Source organism: Argopecten irradians, chromosome 7, assembly GCF_041381155.1.
Source record: "Argopecten irradians isolate NY chromosome 7, Ai_NY, whole genome shotgun sequence".
NCBI lineage: Eukaryota > Metazoa > Mollusca > Bivalvia > Pectinida > Pectinidae > Argopecten > Argopecten irradians.
The window spans coordinates 2,379,067-2,398,748 of record NC_091140.1 but is presented as its reverse complement, the minus strand read 5'-3'; the positions used below and the strand labels follow the sequence as shown (position 1 = coordinate 2,398,748).

The following is a 19,682-nucleotide window of genomic DNA, read 5'->3' as shown; positions in this document are numbered from 1 at the left end:
GTAGTGGTGTATCCCCATTGTTACTGTACCCTGTGCCTGGTAGTGGTGTATCCCCATTGTTACTGTACCCTGTGCCTGGTAGTGGTGTATCCCCATTGTTACTGTACCCTGTGCCTGGTAGTGGTGTATCCCCATTGTTACTGTACCCTGTGCCTGGTAGTGGTGTATCCTCATTGTTACTGTACCCTGTGCCTGGTAGTGGTGTATCCCCATTGTTACTGTACCCTGTGCCTGGTAGTGGTGTATCCCCATTGTTACTGTACCCTGTGCCTGGTAGTGGTGTATCCCCATTGTTACTGTACCCTGTGCCTGGTAGTGGTGTATCCCCATTGTTACTGTACCCTGTGCCTGGTAGTGGTGTATCCTCATTGTTACTGTACACTGTGCCTGGTAGTGGTGTATCCCAATTGTTACTGTACCCTCTGCCTGGTAGTGGTGTATCCCCATTGTTACTGTACCCTGTGCCTGGTAGTGGTGTATCCCCATTGTTACTGTACCCTGTGCCTGGTAGTGGTGTATCCCCATTGTTACTGTACCCTGTGCCTGGTAGTGGTGTATCCCCATTGTTACTGTACCCTGTGCCTGGTAGTGGTGTATCCCATTGTTACTGTACCCTGTGCCTGGTAGTGGTGTATCCCATTGTTACTGTACCCTGTGCCTGGTAGTGGTGTATCCCATTGTTACTGTACCCTGTGCCTGGTAGTGGTGTATCCCATTGTTACTGTACCCTGTGCCTGGTAGTGGTGTATCCCCATTGTTACTGTACCCTGTGCCTGGTAGTGGTGTATCCCCATTGTTACTGTACCCTGTGCCTGGTAGTGGTGTATCCCCATTGTTACTGTACCCTGTGCCTGGTAGTGGTGTATCCCATTGTTACTGTACCCTGTGCCTGGTAGTGGTGTATCCCAATTGTTACTGTACCCTGTGCCTGGTAGTGGTGTATCCCCATTGTTACTGTACCCTGTGCCTGGTAGTGGTGTATCCCCATTGTTACTGTACCCTGTGCCTGGTAGTGGTGTATCCCCATTGTTACTGTACCCTGTGCCTGGTAGTGGTGTATCCCCATTGTTACTGTACCCTGTGCCTGGTAGTGGTGTATCCCCATTGTTACTGTACCCTGTGCCTGGTAGTGGTGTATCCCCATTGTTACTGTACCCTGTGCCTGGTAGTGGTGTATCCCCATTGTTACTGTACCCTGTGCCTGGTAGTGGTGTATCCCCATTGTTACTGTACCCCTGTGCCTGGTAGTGGTGTATCCCCATTGTTACTGTACCCTGTGCCTGGTAGTGGTGTATCCCCATTGTTACTGTACCCTGTGCCTGGTAGTGGTGCCTCCCCATTGTTACTGTACCCTGTGCCTGGTAGTGGTGTATCCCCATTGTTACTGTACCCTGTGCCTGGTAGTGGTGTATCCCCATTGTTACTGTACCCTGTGCCTGGTAGTGGTGTATCCCCATTGTTACTGTACCCTGTGCCTGGTAGTGGTGTATCCCCATTGTTACTGTACCCTATGCCTGGTAGTGGTGTATCCCCATTGTTACTGTACCCTGTGCCTGGTAGTGGTGTATCCCCATTGTTACTGTACCCTGTGCCTGGTAGTGGTGTATCCCCATTGTTACTGTACCCTGTACCTGTGGTAGTGGTGTATCCCCATTGTTACTTCCCTTGTTATGTGTATCCCATTGTTACTTACCCTGTGCCTGGTAGTGGTGTATCCCCATTGTTACTGTACCCTGTGCCTGGTAGTGGTGTATCCCCATTGTTACTGTACCCTGTGCCTGGTAGTGGTGTATCCCCATTGTTACTGTACCCTGTGCCTGGTAGTGGTGTATCCCCATTGTTACTGTACCCTGTGCCTGGTAGTGGTGTATCCCCATTGTTACTTACCCTGTGCCTGGTAGTGGTATCCCCATTGTTACTGTACCCTGTGCCTGGTAGTGGTGTATCCCCATTGTTACTGTACCCTGTGCCTGGTAGTGGTGTATCCCCATTGTTACTGTACCCTGTGCCTGGTAGTGGTGTATCCCCATTGTTACTGTACCCTGTGCCTGGTAGTAGTGTGTATCCCCATTGTTACTGTACCCTGTGCCTGGTAGTAGGTGTATCCCCATTGTTACTGTACCCTGTGCCTGGTAGTGGTGTATCCCCATTGTTACTGTACCCTGTGCCTGGTATGGTGTATCCCCATTGTTACTGTACCCTGTGCCTGGTATTGGTGTATCCCCATTGTTACTGTACCCTGTGCCTGGTATTGGTGTATCCCCATTGTTACTGTACCCTGTGCCTGGTAGTGGTGTATCCCCATTGTTACTTTACCCTGTGCCTGGTAGTGGTGTATCCCCATTGTTACTGTACCCTGTGCCTGGTATTGGTGTATCCCCATTGTTACTGTACCCTGTGCCTGGTAGTGGTGTATCCCCATTGTTACTTTACCCTGTGCCTGGTAGTGGTGTATCCCCATTGTTACTGTACCCTGTACCTGGTATTGGTGTATCCCCATTGTTACTGTACCCTGTGCCTGGTATTAATGTATCCCCATTGTTACTTTTCCCTGTTCCTGGTAGTGGTGTATCCCCATTGTTACTGTACCCTGTGCCTGGTAGTGGTGTATCCCCATTTTTACTGTACCCTGTGCCTGGTATTGGTGTATCCACATTGTTACTGTACCCTGAGCCTGGTATTGGTGTATCCCCATTGTTACTTTTCCCTGTGCCTGGTAGTGGTGTATCCCCATTGTTACGGTACCCTGTGTCTGGTAGTGGTGTATTCCCATTTTTACTGTACCCTCTGCCTGGTAGTGGTGTATCCCCATTGTTACGGTACCCTGTGTCTGGTAGTGGTGTATTCCCATTTTTACTGTACCCTCTGCCTGGTAGTGGTGTATCCCCATTGTTACGGTACCCTGTGTCTGGTAGTGGTGTATCCCCATTGTTACTTTTCCCTGTGCCTGGTAGTGGTGTATCCCCATTGTTACGGTACCCTGTGTCTGGTAGTGGTGTATTCCCATTTTTACTGTACCCTCTGCCTGGTAGTGGTGTACCCCCATTGTTACTGTACCCTGTGCCTTGCACATGCAGGTATGATTATATTTTTACAGACTTATTATCTTGGGAATAGTGTACTGTTAATACATTTTTAGTTTTTGTTCAAAGTCGGTGACATGATTTGTTTTAATACTATTAAATTAACTTCCTATAAACAGTCAGAGTCAAGCAAGGAAGGCCTCCATAGATGTTTTTGCTAATGTTCAGACGGTCATAAACTTTGCTATGGAATTTTAAAATGCAATAATGATTTCGTTAATGTTTTTCAAATAGGCATTGTATTATATATATTTACATTTATCAACAGCGACTCTCATTACTCTAATAATAATCGTGATCTGTATTATGAGCCAATAAATGCAGCCTAGACTTGGTGTAGTAATATCTATATAAATTGATACGAGTCTTGTTTACTGACACAATATTAGTCCGTGCGGGAACTTGGACATTGTAGTTGAATGAACCAGTTTGTTTGTGAAACTATAAAAAAGCATCTTTTAAATGTCTGGATAATTGACAGTAAACTGAAAAGCTTTTGAAAAACATTGAAATTTTGTTGCCTTTTCAATTATTTATAGGGACTATTTTTGTCACATTGAACTTGGCTGTAGAGGTTAAATGGCTGAAGCGGGAAATTCAAATGTTCACTAGCATCTTAATTATGTTTTACTTTGAAGTAGAAAGTAAAATGTAAATATAACAGTTAAAGGACGATATTCTATTTATCTACAACCCAGTTTGCATTTACATCTCCAATAAATGCAATCTAACAATCCTTTAATTGTAAATAGAGGTTCCCCAACAAGTGACAGTTGTTTATCATGTTTATCAAACTCGAGTTAGTTAATTTTCAAATTTTGAAAGCGAGTGTCTTTTAAAAAATTGAAAATTAACTAACGAGAGTTTAGATAAACATGATAAACAACAGTCACGCGTTGGGGAACTTATTTATCCCATAACTTTAGCGCTATAGTTATATCGTGGTGACCATTTTCTCGTCTTCATTCAGGGAAACTTACTTACATTGTGTAGTGATACATGTATCTTTCCACAATAAAATATAGTGCCTAAATAGAGAGCCAATATTCTATTCTTTTATACTTTGAATAAGCAACTACCTGCTAAATAGTAAATACAATGCTATTTAAAAGAAAATGCGCTATGAAAAGTAGCCCGAAGTTGAGAGCCAATCGGAATCAAGAGATCTTGGAATTGACCAATCAGAGGCGCCGTAGGTGTTTACACACTGGAGTGTGTAAACATAAACGATAACCAACTGCTTTGATATTTATCACATCGGTTTTCCATTGTGAAACATGCATAGTTATGGGATAAAATAATTGCATTATCCGAAATGCGATTCTATGCGAAAAAATAGTAATATTTGAGCCATTTTACCTCACTTATGAACATAGTAATACATTTATTGGTGTTTTAAAATTTAGAAAATAAAATCTACTTCCCTAATCCCATTCCATCCATAATACATGTATTACTTGTCAAAGTTTATGATATACAATTACGTTGCTCAATTGTATATAACAAGTTATTAGGTATATTATGGCACCAGTTGAACTTCATTCTTCTATAATTAATATTTTACAAAATTAGGTCACTATGACTTATTTTTGACACAGAATTATTAATTTATCCTTTTTCAATATATCAATGCATTATCATTCATGAAAAGTAACTCAAAAATATCATTTGGTTCCAGCAAAACTGGATGGAAACATAAAATTGACCCTCATTTTTAACTCCCCAATAACTCACACGTGACTCCGACCTGACCTTAATCATTTGTCGTGATGTCCTAACCCCCTGATATCTGTAATCAAATATAATATAACGTTTATCAGTCGTGACCGTGAGAGGGCCCAAACTGAAACTCCGTCTTAAAAACAATGTTATGAGAGTGGACAATACATTATGTTCTGCATCAATTATTAGGATCGAGAATAATATGAGGACATATATCTATTGTACAGGTGATTGTGACTGATGATGACATCGACATTGAAGGAAAATTCTGTGCCGCTAGAACCGACCCAAATATGTGGACGTTTGACGGAAGGTACGTATTATAATTATCATTAACACTATCATTATAATATGTGGACGTTTGACGGGAGTTACGTATTATAATTATCATTAACACTATCATTATAATATGTGGACGTTTGACGGGAGTTACGTATTATAATTATCATTAACACTATCATTATAATATGTGGACGTTTGACGGGAGTTACGTATTATAATTATCATTAACAATATCATTATAATATGTGGACGTTTGACGGAAGGTACGTATTATAAATTATCTTACGGGAAAATATCATTATAAGTAATAATCGTATTGGTCAAGCAACAGATGGTCATTAAAAAACTTAACTCTTTCATGTAACGAATAAGTTATGAAATCATAAATAAGAAAATGAAAAAAGAAAATGAAAATGCTGCTAAATCAAACATTCTTTTTCTGAATTATAAACATTGTGACATGCTTTGGTGACATTCAGATCGTTGATTTAGTATATGTTATTTTCAGTTTGCTTAAATAGCTGAAAAGGTGTTATTTCGATTGTTTTAGAAATCGTGTATATTTGTGTTTATTTTTCTTCCAAATCCGAAAGATAAATCTTCCACAACATATGAACAATTCCATATTCTATTTCCGTAACACATTCTCTGCTATCATTTTAGGTATTGGAATTATCAGCAGAGCGGGGAATACGTCTTGTACAAACACAATGTTTTACCTACCAGGGTAAGTCTATTTATGTTCCTCAAACTATATTTACATTTCCGTTTTCTCTTTCCTATATAACCTTACCAACCGCGAAATCGTTAACACTTGCGTAAACGCAGTGGTTGCCGCGCAAGAATACGCACACCACAACACTGATTTCCGCAAGTAGTGTGAATGCGCATCCGGTTTGTTTATATGCCTATTTCACCTGTATGAGAAATCCTCAATATATTGCAGGTATGAATGTAATGTAAATATTTAATTTTATATCAGCAAATGACGAATTTAACAAATATTGTGTAAATGGGATGAAAAAGGATAAAGTTTATGTTAAACTTTAATTTGTCTTCTCTCTGAATTTGCAACATTTCCCGCCAAATTGAAGCCAGCTGTTCCCAGATTCCATCAATTGACCGGCTGTTCCAGCAATCGTATAACATTGAAAAAAACAGAGTTTTATTTTATTTGAACGTTTAGGTTAAATGAAATGGTCGGTCGAAATGTAAATATAAGGAATGATTTATATTGTTTGTTGTTCACTGGTGTGTAAACTGCATTTTTTGTAAACGCGCGTCATTTAAAATATCTGTACAAAAAATGCAGTTCACACACCAGTAAACAACAACCAATAAAAATATTCCTTAACAAACAACATACAATGTATAAGAAACATAAAAATTTTGATACCGTATATTCATAATAGGTAAAATAGTTAAGCGCAAAGTAACGAGGACAACCCAACAAGTAACCATCTAATTTAGTTCTGGTTGAGATCGACCTCATCTCGTAAACTATGTCCCATTTGAGACCACCATAACTTGAGGTGACAGAAAACTTTATCTTTTATACAGTATCGTCCAACGGAATTTAACATTCTTTAAATAATTATTATAAATAATAACATATATTAAAATTGTTCATAAACATAAGTTATAGCTAATAATATTCTTTATTTCCTCTATTTTTATATTTATTTAAGTAGCCGTAAGAACTAAAACGGAGAACCTGATTAATCGCTTCACTGAATTCGGTACACGGTGCGTATGTCATTGGGTTGATATAAATTTTCATTTTATCATTTTTTTCAGAATCACACAATTTACACCACGATGAGAATATCTAAAACTACATAATTTTTAATAATGTTGTAGATTCACGCTGTCTTCGACAGTTGTGTTTGGGGTGGAGCATGCGTATGTGGCATAGCGATACAGTATGGGGACTCTCTTTTTGTGGTGAATATGTGTCGCAGTGTCGTTGGAATACCTTGGATAAGTGGCATTACCAATACAAACCAGTACATAGAGATGAGAGCATGTGACAACAAACACCTGACTGTGGAAACCAAGGCTTCAGATCTCTATATGGTGAGAACTTAGATTCAGTGTTGTGCTGTGATTTCTTTTTAATGGATTTAGGAAATGAAACAACCCGTTTTACCATTTCTTGTCTTACTTCCATGTCGATCAATGTTTCTGACCTGGCGTACCGAATATTGTCCTCAAAATCAATATATACAGACAGTCAGATTAATCATGTTTGTGGTATTTTTAACAGGTGACACTATCGACGGGAACGGAAGTAGTAATTTCACTCCGGGTGGATGTAGATAATGAGTACACATACGTACGGTATGTAATGGTGAAACCATCGCTGATGGACTGGGCGTCCACCACTGGTCTCTGTGGCGTACTGGACGGTGACTCCTCTAATGATATGCAGAACAGAGCTGGGAGATTATCCTCCTCCTGGAGCGAGTTCGGGAATAACTGGAGGTGAGCTAGCTCGATCGAAGTCAGGATGCTATATTATCACATAACTGACCCGTCCAGTCATGTCATAAATATCGTAACACAAGTGTAATACGTTGTACGTCTTTCAGTTGGCATTCATAGCCAATATGAATGTCAACTGGAGAGAGGCAAATTCCATAAAGCGCACGTTTTTCATTACTCAAAGGGCCGTAACCCCGCAAAATAGGGTCCGATGAAAGTCCCTAGCAAACTCTTTAGAGGCCTTGGCACATTTAATCATGTGACCAAGTTACAAAGAAATTGTCGCAGTTAATGCACGGAATTCATGTGTTACAGACCCGATGAAAGCGGGGAACTATAAAACCAAATTATATAGGTCATAGGCTAGGATGGTCCCACATGCACCCCCCAACCTCCGAACCAATATTTTTCTTAACCCTTATGACTCTCTAATCACAAATCAAAATGTGAACATTGCATAAGTTGGGATGAACTTCCGGTTATGACGTCATCAAGATAGCCGCCATCTAGAATTTCACTAAAAAAGGAAAAATAGTCATAACATTGACATTTTTCAACCGAAGTAGATAAATAGGAAAAAATTGTTGAATATTTACCATTTTTGAGCTTAATTATTTATTTCATTTTCTGCGTACAAATCACTACATTTATTGGATTAATCGATTCTGATATGTATTTGTTGTGCAATTGTGGTTATTTTGATGCATCATTTGTCTATTTTAGTTGAAAAATGTCAATGTTATAACTAATTTACATTTTTATTGAAATTCGAGATGGCGGCCATATTGATGACGTCATAACCGAAACATATACAATGTTAACATTGGTTTTTGTTGTTGTTGTTATTTAAATTGATTGATAAGTGGTAAAAAACTGATTAGAAATAGTTTGCTGTTTGAAAACATTTTTGCTGCGTCAAGCCAAATATGAAAAATTTGCTAAAAATTTCCTAATTTTGAGATTAAAATCCTATTTTTTTTCATTGCCTGCATATATATCACTAAATGAATTATTTGGTCCTGATATGTATTTGTTGTTCTATTGTGGTTATTTTGATACATAATTTGTCTACTTCGGTTAAAAAATGTATGTTATGACTTGCTTTCATTTTTAGTAAAATTCGAGATGGCGGCCATCTAGATGACGTCATAACCGGAAGTTCATCCCAGCTTATGCAATGTTAACATTTTGATTTGTGATCAGTGGGATATAAGGGTTATGAAAAATACTGGTTCGGAGGGTTTTTTTTTTTTTTTTTTGGGGGGGGGGTTGGGGGGGGGGGGTTCATGTGGGACTCTCCTAGCCCATGGCCTAATATAAATGTACAGATTTAAATCATATCCAGCCAGTCACGGATTTTCGTATAATTTATCGAACATTAGGTTGATTCTGGAATGAGTCATTCTTGTGAACATATAGACTAAAGTCAATAATTGGCTTTGAATTTTTCCTTAGTTACATATATAGACACGAAAGCTATTCATTTATTTGCTGTAACGTTTATGTACATTTACCTACTGTAACGTATCCTACGTTACAATTTCATTGTTAGAACAACAATTTAATAAATATACATTATTGCCAAAATTAAGTAAATCTCAAACAAAGATTTTATCTGTTATTATTCAGGGCAAAACTCATTATGATTTTATATACAAAACATGTCACAGCATACCTGATTATACATTTTGACAATTACAATATAGTATAATATAAACAGTACAATTGAATGTATGTTTTTAAATTGAGTTGGGTTAAGTTGAGGGGAATTGTTTGTTTGATTAATTAACGTCCTATAAACAGCTATGTTCATGTAAGGATGACCTCCCATGTTGCGTGTTTGTTGTGCGAGGTGCGTGTTTTGGGAGACTGCGGTATACTCATGTTGTGTCTCCTTGTATAATGGAACTGTTGCCCTTTTTATAGTACTACAACACTGACGCATGCCGCGGAAGACACCAAGCAACACACCCCACCCGGTCACATTATACTGACAACAGGCGAACCGGTCGTCCCACTCCCTGTATGCTGAGCGCTAATCAGGAGCAGAAACTACCACTTTTATAGACTTTGGTGTGTCTCGGCCAGGGGACAGAACCCAGAGACGTCCTCACATGGGTGAGCGCTGAACTCAAGGCCAAAAGTGAGGAGGTGCCAAGGGAGGCATTAGGAAAGATAAAGTCAGTTAGGAAGAAGAGAAAAGATGATATCCTAAATTTAGTCGCCTTTTACGATCATGCAATAGGGGCAGCAGGTACAAATAGAACTCCCTTCCTAAGGGGAATTAACGTACCGTCACGTATAATTCGTTTCCGGGTACGATGTTTTAAATGGGCTTATTACATAAACAGGTTTCTTATATAGATAAACGTTCTATAATACATCTCGGTGACTACTTACATATTTATCTTAAACGTGATATATATCTATGTTGACAAAATTATCACTAAGGAGATGTTAGTGGGTAATAAAAACAGTACAAAGCTATCGAATCCAATTACAATTAATTTCATGGTTCGCACAGCAACATGTTTGTCATTTTAAAGGCCTCATTGAAATCAAGTTTAGATTCAATCAAGTATGTGGGCTACAACTTCAGAAACAATTGCTGAATTGATCATTTACCATCATTGATGATTACGAATGAAGAAATAGTTCATTAAATGAAGTTCTGGAATGTGTCTAAATCAGAACGAGAACAAGGTCCGGAGTACGGAGTTAAAAATCTGGATTTCAGGTCGATCTGCCCTGGATTTTGAATATGGTATCAAATGTTATTTTAGATCAAATGTATTTTTATGGACTTTTCAAGGCCGTTTGGTGAATTTCAAGAACTTTTCAAGGTCAGACTCTTTATTAAAGGACTTTCAAAGCCAATTAATAAATTCAAGGACTTTTCAAGGCCTGTGCTGTTATATTATGTTCGGTAAAAAAAGACAAAAACAAGTATATCCCCGTATAAGATGTAAATCATAAATGATTGCATACGCTTGACAACTTAACAGACCAATTACAGCACATTTTCCAAACAAAGTCTAATCATACTTAAAAATGGGGGGTTAGAATCAATATCCTTTAAGTGTGTGTCATATGATTATGTTGAAGATTGGATGTGGCTGCCGATGGAGGTTCCTTGTTTGATGTTAATACATCTCCTCCGGAACTGCCGATCCTTCCACTACAATATTGCCGGTGTCGGAACGATGCGACGGTATTCCATGAACTCGATGATCGAGTGATATGTGATCTGGACTCGACTATCACGTCTTGCACAAAAGTAACAGACACCTCTGGTTACTTCACAGTGTGTGGCGAACGTTATAAACGAGATGTCACTTCGGATTCACCTGTAGCACCAGTTAAATTCGGTGTGGATTTACATGAAAATTACATCAAAACAGAAGTAAGTATAACTATATTAATATTATTATACAAAACCATGATATATATATATGAGTAAAGTTGGTGAAATGATATATTAATTTCGTATTTGGTATTTTTATTGTTACAAATCACACATAACTGCAATAGAAATAGGGAATTCTCTTCCTGAGTTAAATGTAATGACTTGCCAGTAATTACAAGTTTTACGATCATTGTAACACCCCTATCTACCTGATAACCCCATGTTTGAATTTTTACATTCTTAAAATCAAATAATGGAAGACACGATTTTAACACGTTATTATCAATTGCCCTTCGATATTATGTATATTATCACCATGGTTACATTTTGACATACTGATTCACAGTCACATAATTTTGTTTCAACATTAAATATAATGTCCATGAGGTTCAAAGTAGATCATGTTGTTACCGTGTATTTGTTGGTTTATTTTCCAAGGTCTACGTATGGCGGAATGGCTGGTCTTCTGACCTTGCCCGGGATTCGTGTAGGCTGGCGTTCAGTGGGAACACACTTCTAAATAGGTGTAAAGAAATTGTTCCAAGGATGTTGGAAAGTATGGTTGCTAGTGAAGAGGAATGCATTAATGATATTTTGGCAAGTACAGCTGGACTATAATGACTAGAGACCAGATAAAGTGTTGCGTGCCTTAAATCAAATATCAATATCTATACAACTAACTGTACAAATGATGACATTCATGATTCCAAAAGGAAGATACTGACATAAAAAGAAATGGTTCAGTACTCCTAAAAACAAGAATATCCGGAAAATTTTCATTTTTTTTTACATTTGTAAATCTAACCTTTGTCTTTGATTTATTATCAAAATAGAAAGTTCCTATAATTGTTTTGTATAATTATCGAAGTTTACATAGATAAAGTAAAAATTAAAAAAATCATAATGGAAGTACTTGCCCTTGTTGATAACTTTTGTTTCGTGCTTGTTTTGAAATGAAGATTGATAAATTGTCCTTGTAAGACGACTTATTATGTTAAGTTTTTTGCACAGAAGAATATATGATAAGAACAATAATATATCTATAGGTATCAGGAAACGGCGCTTTCATGAAAGATACTGTAGAAGCCCTGAAAACAATGTGTATCGTAGAAGCCAGGCGCTCTGAAAACCTGACTAGCCAGGGATCCACCGGTGGCATGACGTTTCTCGAAGAACTGACCTCCCTCAGCTGCCCTAATAATTGTTCTGGAAATGGCAATTGTATTAACGGTATAGACATATTTGATAAATGAATATGTGGAAATCATTCAATACTTATATTTCATTACTTGCATTATACGGAAATATATTGGATTTTTTTTACGTAAAAAAGTGTTAAAATTAATACATGAATACATTTTTATTTTTTAAATCTTTTTGAAAATCGTCTTAACTAACATTTACATATGTCTTCAATGAAAATGGAAAAGGGACAAAAACATTCTTTCAAATCAGTTATTACTTCGGCGTTACTTGAAAAATCCCTCAGTATGTTTCATTAGAAAGAAGAATATCTATATGTGTTTTAATGGAAGTTCTGTTTGCAGGAAGTTGTATTTGTGACAGCGGTTTATATGGAGACGAGTGTTCATTACTGAAGACAACGCCCCCTATCATACGACAAACCGGAACTGATGGCCTATGTAAGCGGGATCAGTCAACATGTACCAACTTCGTTATCCCTGGATTTAACTTTATAGACAGCCAACTCACCTGTAGGGTTAGATATGTAAAGGTAAACAATCAAAATAGGTCTATTAAGACGGTCCTTTTTCAACTTTTTATTATTAAAGGTAATTATCTTCAGATTATTTAACTAATATATAGTGTTCAGGATCCAGGATTAATAAAACCAAAAGCAAAAATATAACAGGTCTACTGTTGGCTTTTACAGGTGTATTTGGATCACTGGGATATACTGGACAGCACTGATGAATTTCCTGCAATCTATATGAACAATTTCTACTGTGTATGTACTCTACCCAATGCCTCCAGGAAAAAACGGTCGACTGGGTCATCAACGGAAATCGCTGAGGGATATCTTCTCAGTCTCTCAAATGATGGCGTCAACTTTGGAAATGAGACTATGTTCATCATATACGATTCGTCCTGCTACAATTGTAACGCAACAAGCGTTTCCTGTACCCACTTGGTAAGACAAGTCTAATTATTCTAGGTTTAACCAGGAATTGTATATCAGATGATCAATCTAAATATTATGATAGATTGCGACCAGTTGACGCTCGGCTTACGTCATGAGAGATTGACGTCCTAACAATCACACGTAAGATATCATTTACATCATGTTAGACATGAATTCGGCTTGATAATTTCAATAACAGTGGCAACATAAAATATATCATTGGGTTGTCGAAAAGGTCCAGAGGTCAGGTTCCTGGTCACGCGGGTTTTCCCCCATGTTCCACGTTTCCTTACACTCTTAACAAAACTAGCGCGCTTGCATTCGGACCATCGAAAGTGATTTGCATATATAAGTTATATAACTTCTTTCGCAAATGATGTAAAGTTATCAACACTTATTATGTAAGTCTTATATGTTACCATCAATGTGTGTGTGACTTCCAGAGCTCCTGTTCCTCCACATCCACCACAAAGCCAGACACAGACGATAATTCCGGTATGTATATACATTTTTGAATATTAAAAATGAATCTGTCGGATACTTCATCAGAGTAACTCTCCGTCTAAAAACGAGGTTATTTACACAAATTATCATATAAAACACCTGATACCCAATGACTTTGCCTTGTATGCAATGATTTCGGCAGATATCCAACGACTTCGCTTTTGACCATATATAATTTCATAAAGAGATGAGAATGTGTTTTAAAGAGATATCTTTCTCTTTTGACTTTTTTCAAACATGTGAAATAAATGGTCATATCTCTCTCATTAAGGAGTCACTGATTATATTTTATGTACAATCGCCTTGAGAGTATTTTTTTATTTTCGTGAGCTCCATAAAATTCTGGCAAGTTAAGGTATTAAATAAACACAGACATATTCATTCATGATATGTGATATTTAGTGTCGTTTTTGTCAGGTGTGATCACAGGTGTCTCAGTGGCTGTTGTGGTACTCCTCCTCGTCGTCACAGTAATCGTCGGCGGCGCTATCGTATACTTTAAAAAGGTCCACAACAAGTAAGTAACGAGTCCATTTGTTTGTATCGTATCTGGAAACGTTTCAAGTATGTAATCATTTTAATTAATCACTGTTCTTTACCCTTTGACTAGAAAGAACACTTCCCACCTGATCGAATCTCTACAGAAACAGTCCAAAGACAAGCTGAAAGAAATTATTCGCTCAAATTATTGTTTGTATCTTGCGATTATGTATTATTTACAAATCAACAAATCTCAAAAGAATACCTATTTACGCTCATTTGCTTCCTTTAAGTTTTTCCCTTGCCTAAACTATAATTATTGCAATAGCTGGTTTGTAAATCACACAGATTGTCTCGGGTCAACTGTTACATTGTTCGTAGTGAATTATATATATATTTCAGGAGAAGAGTGGATAATTCTACTGTTTGTGTACGACTGGAACCAACTACAGTACACTACCATGACAAATACCACAGTGAACAGCGCCCAGGAACCGCAGGATCAGTTACAGATATCGACGTAAAATTACCAGATGTTGATGATTTAACTCCGTGTCCTAACGATGGACATATCGTTGAAAAAACGGAGTCTTTAAAGTCATAACTTTATAAATCCCTTAATCGTCCAATTGTAGAATACGCAACACTAGTATCCTCAACACACCTGGTCAGACATGATCGGCATTTAAAACGTACAAAGACGAGCAACAAAGATAAATGCATCTACCTTAAGGTAGGTCCATACTTTTGAGAACCGCGCCAATTCATATGACGCTAAACCGGAAGCTGCCGAGGTTGTTTTGAACTCCAGAATTGTTTCCGATACGCTACGACATTCCACTTGGATATTTTTTCAAAAGGTGAAAATTGTCTACATATAATATCGAATGATTAAAATTATTAAATAAATCAGATAAAAGCAGTGAAGTGAATGTAACATGCTATCTCTGAGATTTTTGTGGTCCCTGTCGTAAATGGGAATGGACTTTCAAACACCTGAAGTAACGTTTGTAGCAATAAATGATAAGAGGGGACCTGTCCGGACTGAAATTCCAGAATTCTAAAAAAAATCGCCTACGGATTTCCTTTAAACACAAAATTTGGAGGAAATCATAAAAATAAACAGACATAAACCAGATAGAATATGACAAAAACATATGAATTGATGTAGAATGTTTTTTGTGGCATGATTTTTAAAAAATAGTCAAATAAGACCAATCTTAGCCCTGATTGAAATGGGGTTAGGGTTGTGAGTTACAAACTTTAAGCTTACAAAATTGTGAAAATTTGATCGAGGATCCCATGTTTTTATATGATATTTGAAAAATATATTACCTTGGGCATATCATATACAAATATTGTGAAATTGACATGGGTTTTCATTTCTTTTTTTGCCTTTTCATTGTTTTTTTAGGGGCGAAAACATGGCAAATCATGATAATTACGTATAGAAACGGTCCTCGGAAATAAAGAAAATTAGTTAGCATTTGTAAAAATGCAATAGTTTTGTATATTGTTTTATCGTTAGAAATTAAGGACAAAAAATCAATAGGATTGAGACGACATTCACCCTTATATTACGGAAAACATATTTTTATGATTTTTTTTCTTTTTGCGGCAAGCAAATTTGTACGGATGGTATATTTCAAGCTCAAATATCTCAAAAAGTAATTCGAGAAGACCCATTTTTCTATAAAGATTTGAAATCTACATGAAAAATGCAAGAAAATAAGACCTGTTAGAAAAAAATGACATGGGTATCACCAAAAGTATGGAGCTACCTTAACAAGATCACTTAAAGAGTCTGAGTCTATCAACACTTCAATATCGTACAGAACGGGCGGATGTCATCCAAACTTATAAAATTCTAAATCATTTGGTCATACTAAACTTTAACTCACTATTCGATGAATCGTGTACTGGAAAAACCATCCAGCAAAATTCCAGCCTTCTTTCTGATAAAATTGTACAAATCTGGGAAAAAGTTACTCACAGGAATGGATGGTAAACCCTGTGATATTCTAAATCAATGGAAACATTCTAACCTGTTAATTTTTTCATCAGTGTCTAGCACTTATATCTTTGTAAGTATCTCCAACAATATGAGGATAAATAACAATGTGTATATATATCTCCTGTTCTATTATCGATGGAAAAAGATTTCAACATTAATGAAATGACTATAAATATTATTTTAAACAACCGGAAGTCCATAGTTCGCGTTAAGGGTACACTATGACATTGTTTGAAGAAACTTTAATACATCTCCACAAGCTAGCCTAAGCTTACAAATGATGTTAACTGAGCGAATAGCTCTTATATTAGGGGATCGTAATGCTGTTTAACATTTTGTCGTCGAAGCTGTATCACTTGATAGCGATTTATTGTGTGTAGTTGTCATGTAATGACGATCACCTAAATAGTCTCACAAAAACATATAAAAAATTGTGGAGTGCAATTGTTATAAAAAATAATTTAATAGATATTGATATGGTTGTTTCAATTCAGTCAGTTTAAAAAAAAATTGCACCACAATTTTTGAAAGGAATTTTAGCAATGAAACCTTTATTTATCATTGATAAGGACGATATCAGAATAGATTTATCTCCTGATATTATATACACTTTATTATACATTTACTAAATGTGTTCCTGTTGCAATATAGTCTAGATGTCAACTCAATTAATTTCAAATTAAATAACAATGTCAATATTTCAATATATATTTCACATAAATTAGAAATATATAAGTTATGAATCTTTCATTTGTTATTTTTAAAACTAATAATATAATTCATCCATAACTTTAAACTTAAAAAAAAGGTATTTGTCATTCCATAACTGAAAGGGCTTAATGCACAGTCCTAGTTCAAGAATCAGCATGAGCAAATTATGAGTTGGATCCCTTACCAAGTATCTGAAATCTTAAACATCGAAAAAGATTGAAATACATTAATAGGCATCTATCTTACGAAACTAAGAAAACAATATAATAATTTAAGTGTACGAAAATATGTACTGATTACGATAATAAAGGGTATTATACTAATTGTGTATTACTATTACGTTATGTGTTATATTTGTACACAGATAATCACTTGCATCTTACAGTGATAATTTATAGTTGTATCGGAAATATTGTTTTCTTACTATAGAATAGTAAAGGGATTACAAAATAAAGGGATGATAATCCCTTGTGTAATTCCCTTAGAACAATTATCAGAGATTCGAATTCTAGAGAAGTGTCTTTAAACTTTGAGTAATGCTCTTTTTACAGCTACAACTTAAGCCAAATCTAATTGCCTAAGTTATCAAGAATCGCGTTTGACTTCCTGGTAAACAGATTGTGTGTCCATGATCTTTATTGAAGTACTACTAAACAGACGGTGTTGCGTTACTTGAGCGTTATACAAGGTACACAAGGCTTGAGTACCTAATATGGCGATATCAATTATCGCTAGATCGCTTTATATAAAGGTACAACAACCAACGTATTACATACTTATAAATCGGTTACATGTAACCCCTTTAAAATAGACTTATTTCTTAATTAATATTTCTTATAAATTTTTAAAAACGATATTCGGTAAATTATAATAATACTGCAGAAATACAAATTGTCATCCAGATATACATTAAACTTATCTATGGTACACAAATACAAATTGTCATCAAGATATACAGTAAACTTATCTATAGTACAGAAATATAAATTGTCATCAAGATATACAGTAAACTTATCTATAGTACAGAAATACAAATTGTCATCAAGATATACAGTAAACTTATCTATAGTACAGAAATATAAATTGTCATCAAGATATACAGTAAACTTATCTATAGTACACAAATATAAATAGTCATCAAGATATACATTAAACGTATTTTTGGTACACAAATACAAATTGTCACCAAGATATACATTAAACTTATCTATGCTATGCTACAGAAATACAAATTGTCATCAAGATATACATAAAACTTTTCTATAGTACAGAAATACAAATTGTCACATCAAGATATACAGTACAAATTGTCACCAAGATATACAGTAAACTTATCTATATAGTACAGAGATATAAATAGTCATCAAGATATACAGTAACCTTTTCTATAGTACACAAATACAAATTGTCATCAAGATATACATTAAACTTATCTATAGCACAGAAATACAAATTGTCACCAAGATATACAGTAAACTTATCTATAGTACAGAGATATAAATATAATTGTCATCAAGATATACAGTAACCTTTTCTATAGTACACAAATACAAATTGTCATCAAGATATACATTAAACTTATCTATAGCACATAAATACAAATTGTCACCAAGATATACAGTAAACTTATCTATGGTATACAAATAAAAATCGTAATAAATGTTGTCATCAAGATATAAAGTAAACTTATCTATAGCACAGAAATACAAATTGTCATCAAGATATATCGTAAAACTTATCTATAGCACAAAATACAAATTGTCATCAAGATATACATTAAACTTTTCTATATTACAAAAATACAAATTGTCATCAAGATATACATTAAACTTATCTATAGTACAGAAATACAAATTGTCATCAAGATATACAGTAAACTTATCTATAGTACACAAATACAAATTGTCATCAAGATATACAGTAAACTTATCTATGGTACACAAATACAAATTGTCATCAAGATATACATTAAACTTATCTATAGTACAGAAATACAAATTGTCATCAAGATATACATTAACTTATCTATAGTACAGAAATAACAAATTGTCATCAAGATATACAGTAAACTTACTATAGTACACAATATACAATTGTCATCAAGATATACATTAAACTTATCTATAGTATAGAAATATAAATTGTCATCAAGATATACAGTAAACTTATCTATGGTACACAAATATAAATTGTCATCAAGATATACATTAAACTTATCTATAGTACAGAAATATAATTGTCATCAAGATATACAGTAAACTTATCTATGGTACAACAAATACAAATTGTCATCAAGATTTACATTAAACTTATCTATGTACGCAAATAATTACAGATATACATAAACTTATTTATAGTACAGAAATACAAATTGTCATCAAGATATACAGTACATTAAACTTATCTATGGTACACAAATACAAATTGTCATCAAGATATACATTAAACTTATCTATAGTACAGAAATATAAATTGTCATCAAGATATACATTAAACTTATCTATGGTACAGAAATACAAATTGTCATCAAGATTTACATTAAACTTATCTATAGTACAGAAATATAAATTGTCATCAAGATATACAGTAAACTTATTTATGGTACACAAATACAAATTGTCATCAAGATATACATTAACTTATCTATAGTACACAAATATACAAATTGTCATCAAGATATACATTAACTTATCTATGGTACAAAAATATAAATTGTCATCAAGATATACATTAAACTTATCTATGGTACACAAATACAAATTGTCATCAAGATATACATTAAACTTATCTATAGTACAGAAATACAAATTGTCATCAAGATATACAGTAAACTTATCTATGGTACAGAAATAC

At 35.3% G+C, this 19,682-nt stretch overlaps 1 protein-coding gene across 1 annotated transcript in view; it reads left to right on the top strand.

Annotated features, from left to right (window-relative positions):
• Positions 1-17,157, top strand: part of LOC138327017 (von Willebrand factor D and EGF domain-containing protein-like) — a 39,744-nt gene extending 22,587 nt beyond the window's left edge. The window contains exons 9-20 of the mRNA XM_069272986.1: positions 5,033-5,118; positions 5,751-5,814; positions 6,948-7,163; positions 7,354-7,571; positions 10,677-10,974; positions 11,416-11,574; positions 12,024-12,207; positions 12,525-12,712; positions 12,872-13,129; positions 13,564-13,615; positions 14,042-14,141; positions 14,507-17,157. Coding sequence (XP_069129087.1) covers positions 5,033-5,118; positions 5,751-5,814; positions 6,948-7,163; positions 7,354-7,571; positions 10,677-10,974; positions 11,416-11,574; positions 12,024-12,207; positions 12,525-12,712; positions 12,872-13,129; positions 13,564-13,615; positions 14,042-14,141; positions 14,507-14,708 — 2,025 coding nt within the window. The 3' untranslated portion in view covers positions 14,709-17,157. The remainder of the gene's footprint in view (positions 1-5,032; positions 5,119-5,750; positions 5,815-6,947; positions 7,164-7,353; positions 7,572-10,676; positions 10,975-11,415; positions 11,575-12,023; positions 12,208-12,524; positions 12,713-12,871; positions 13,130-13,563; positions 13,616-14,041; positions 14,142-14,506) is intronic.
• Positions 17,158-19,682: the final 2,525 nt, after the last annotated feature.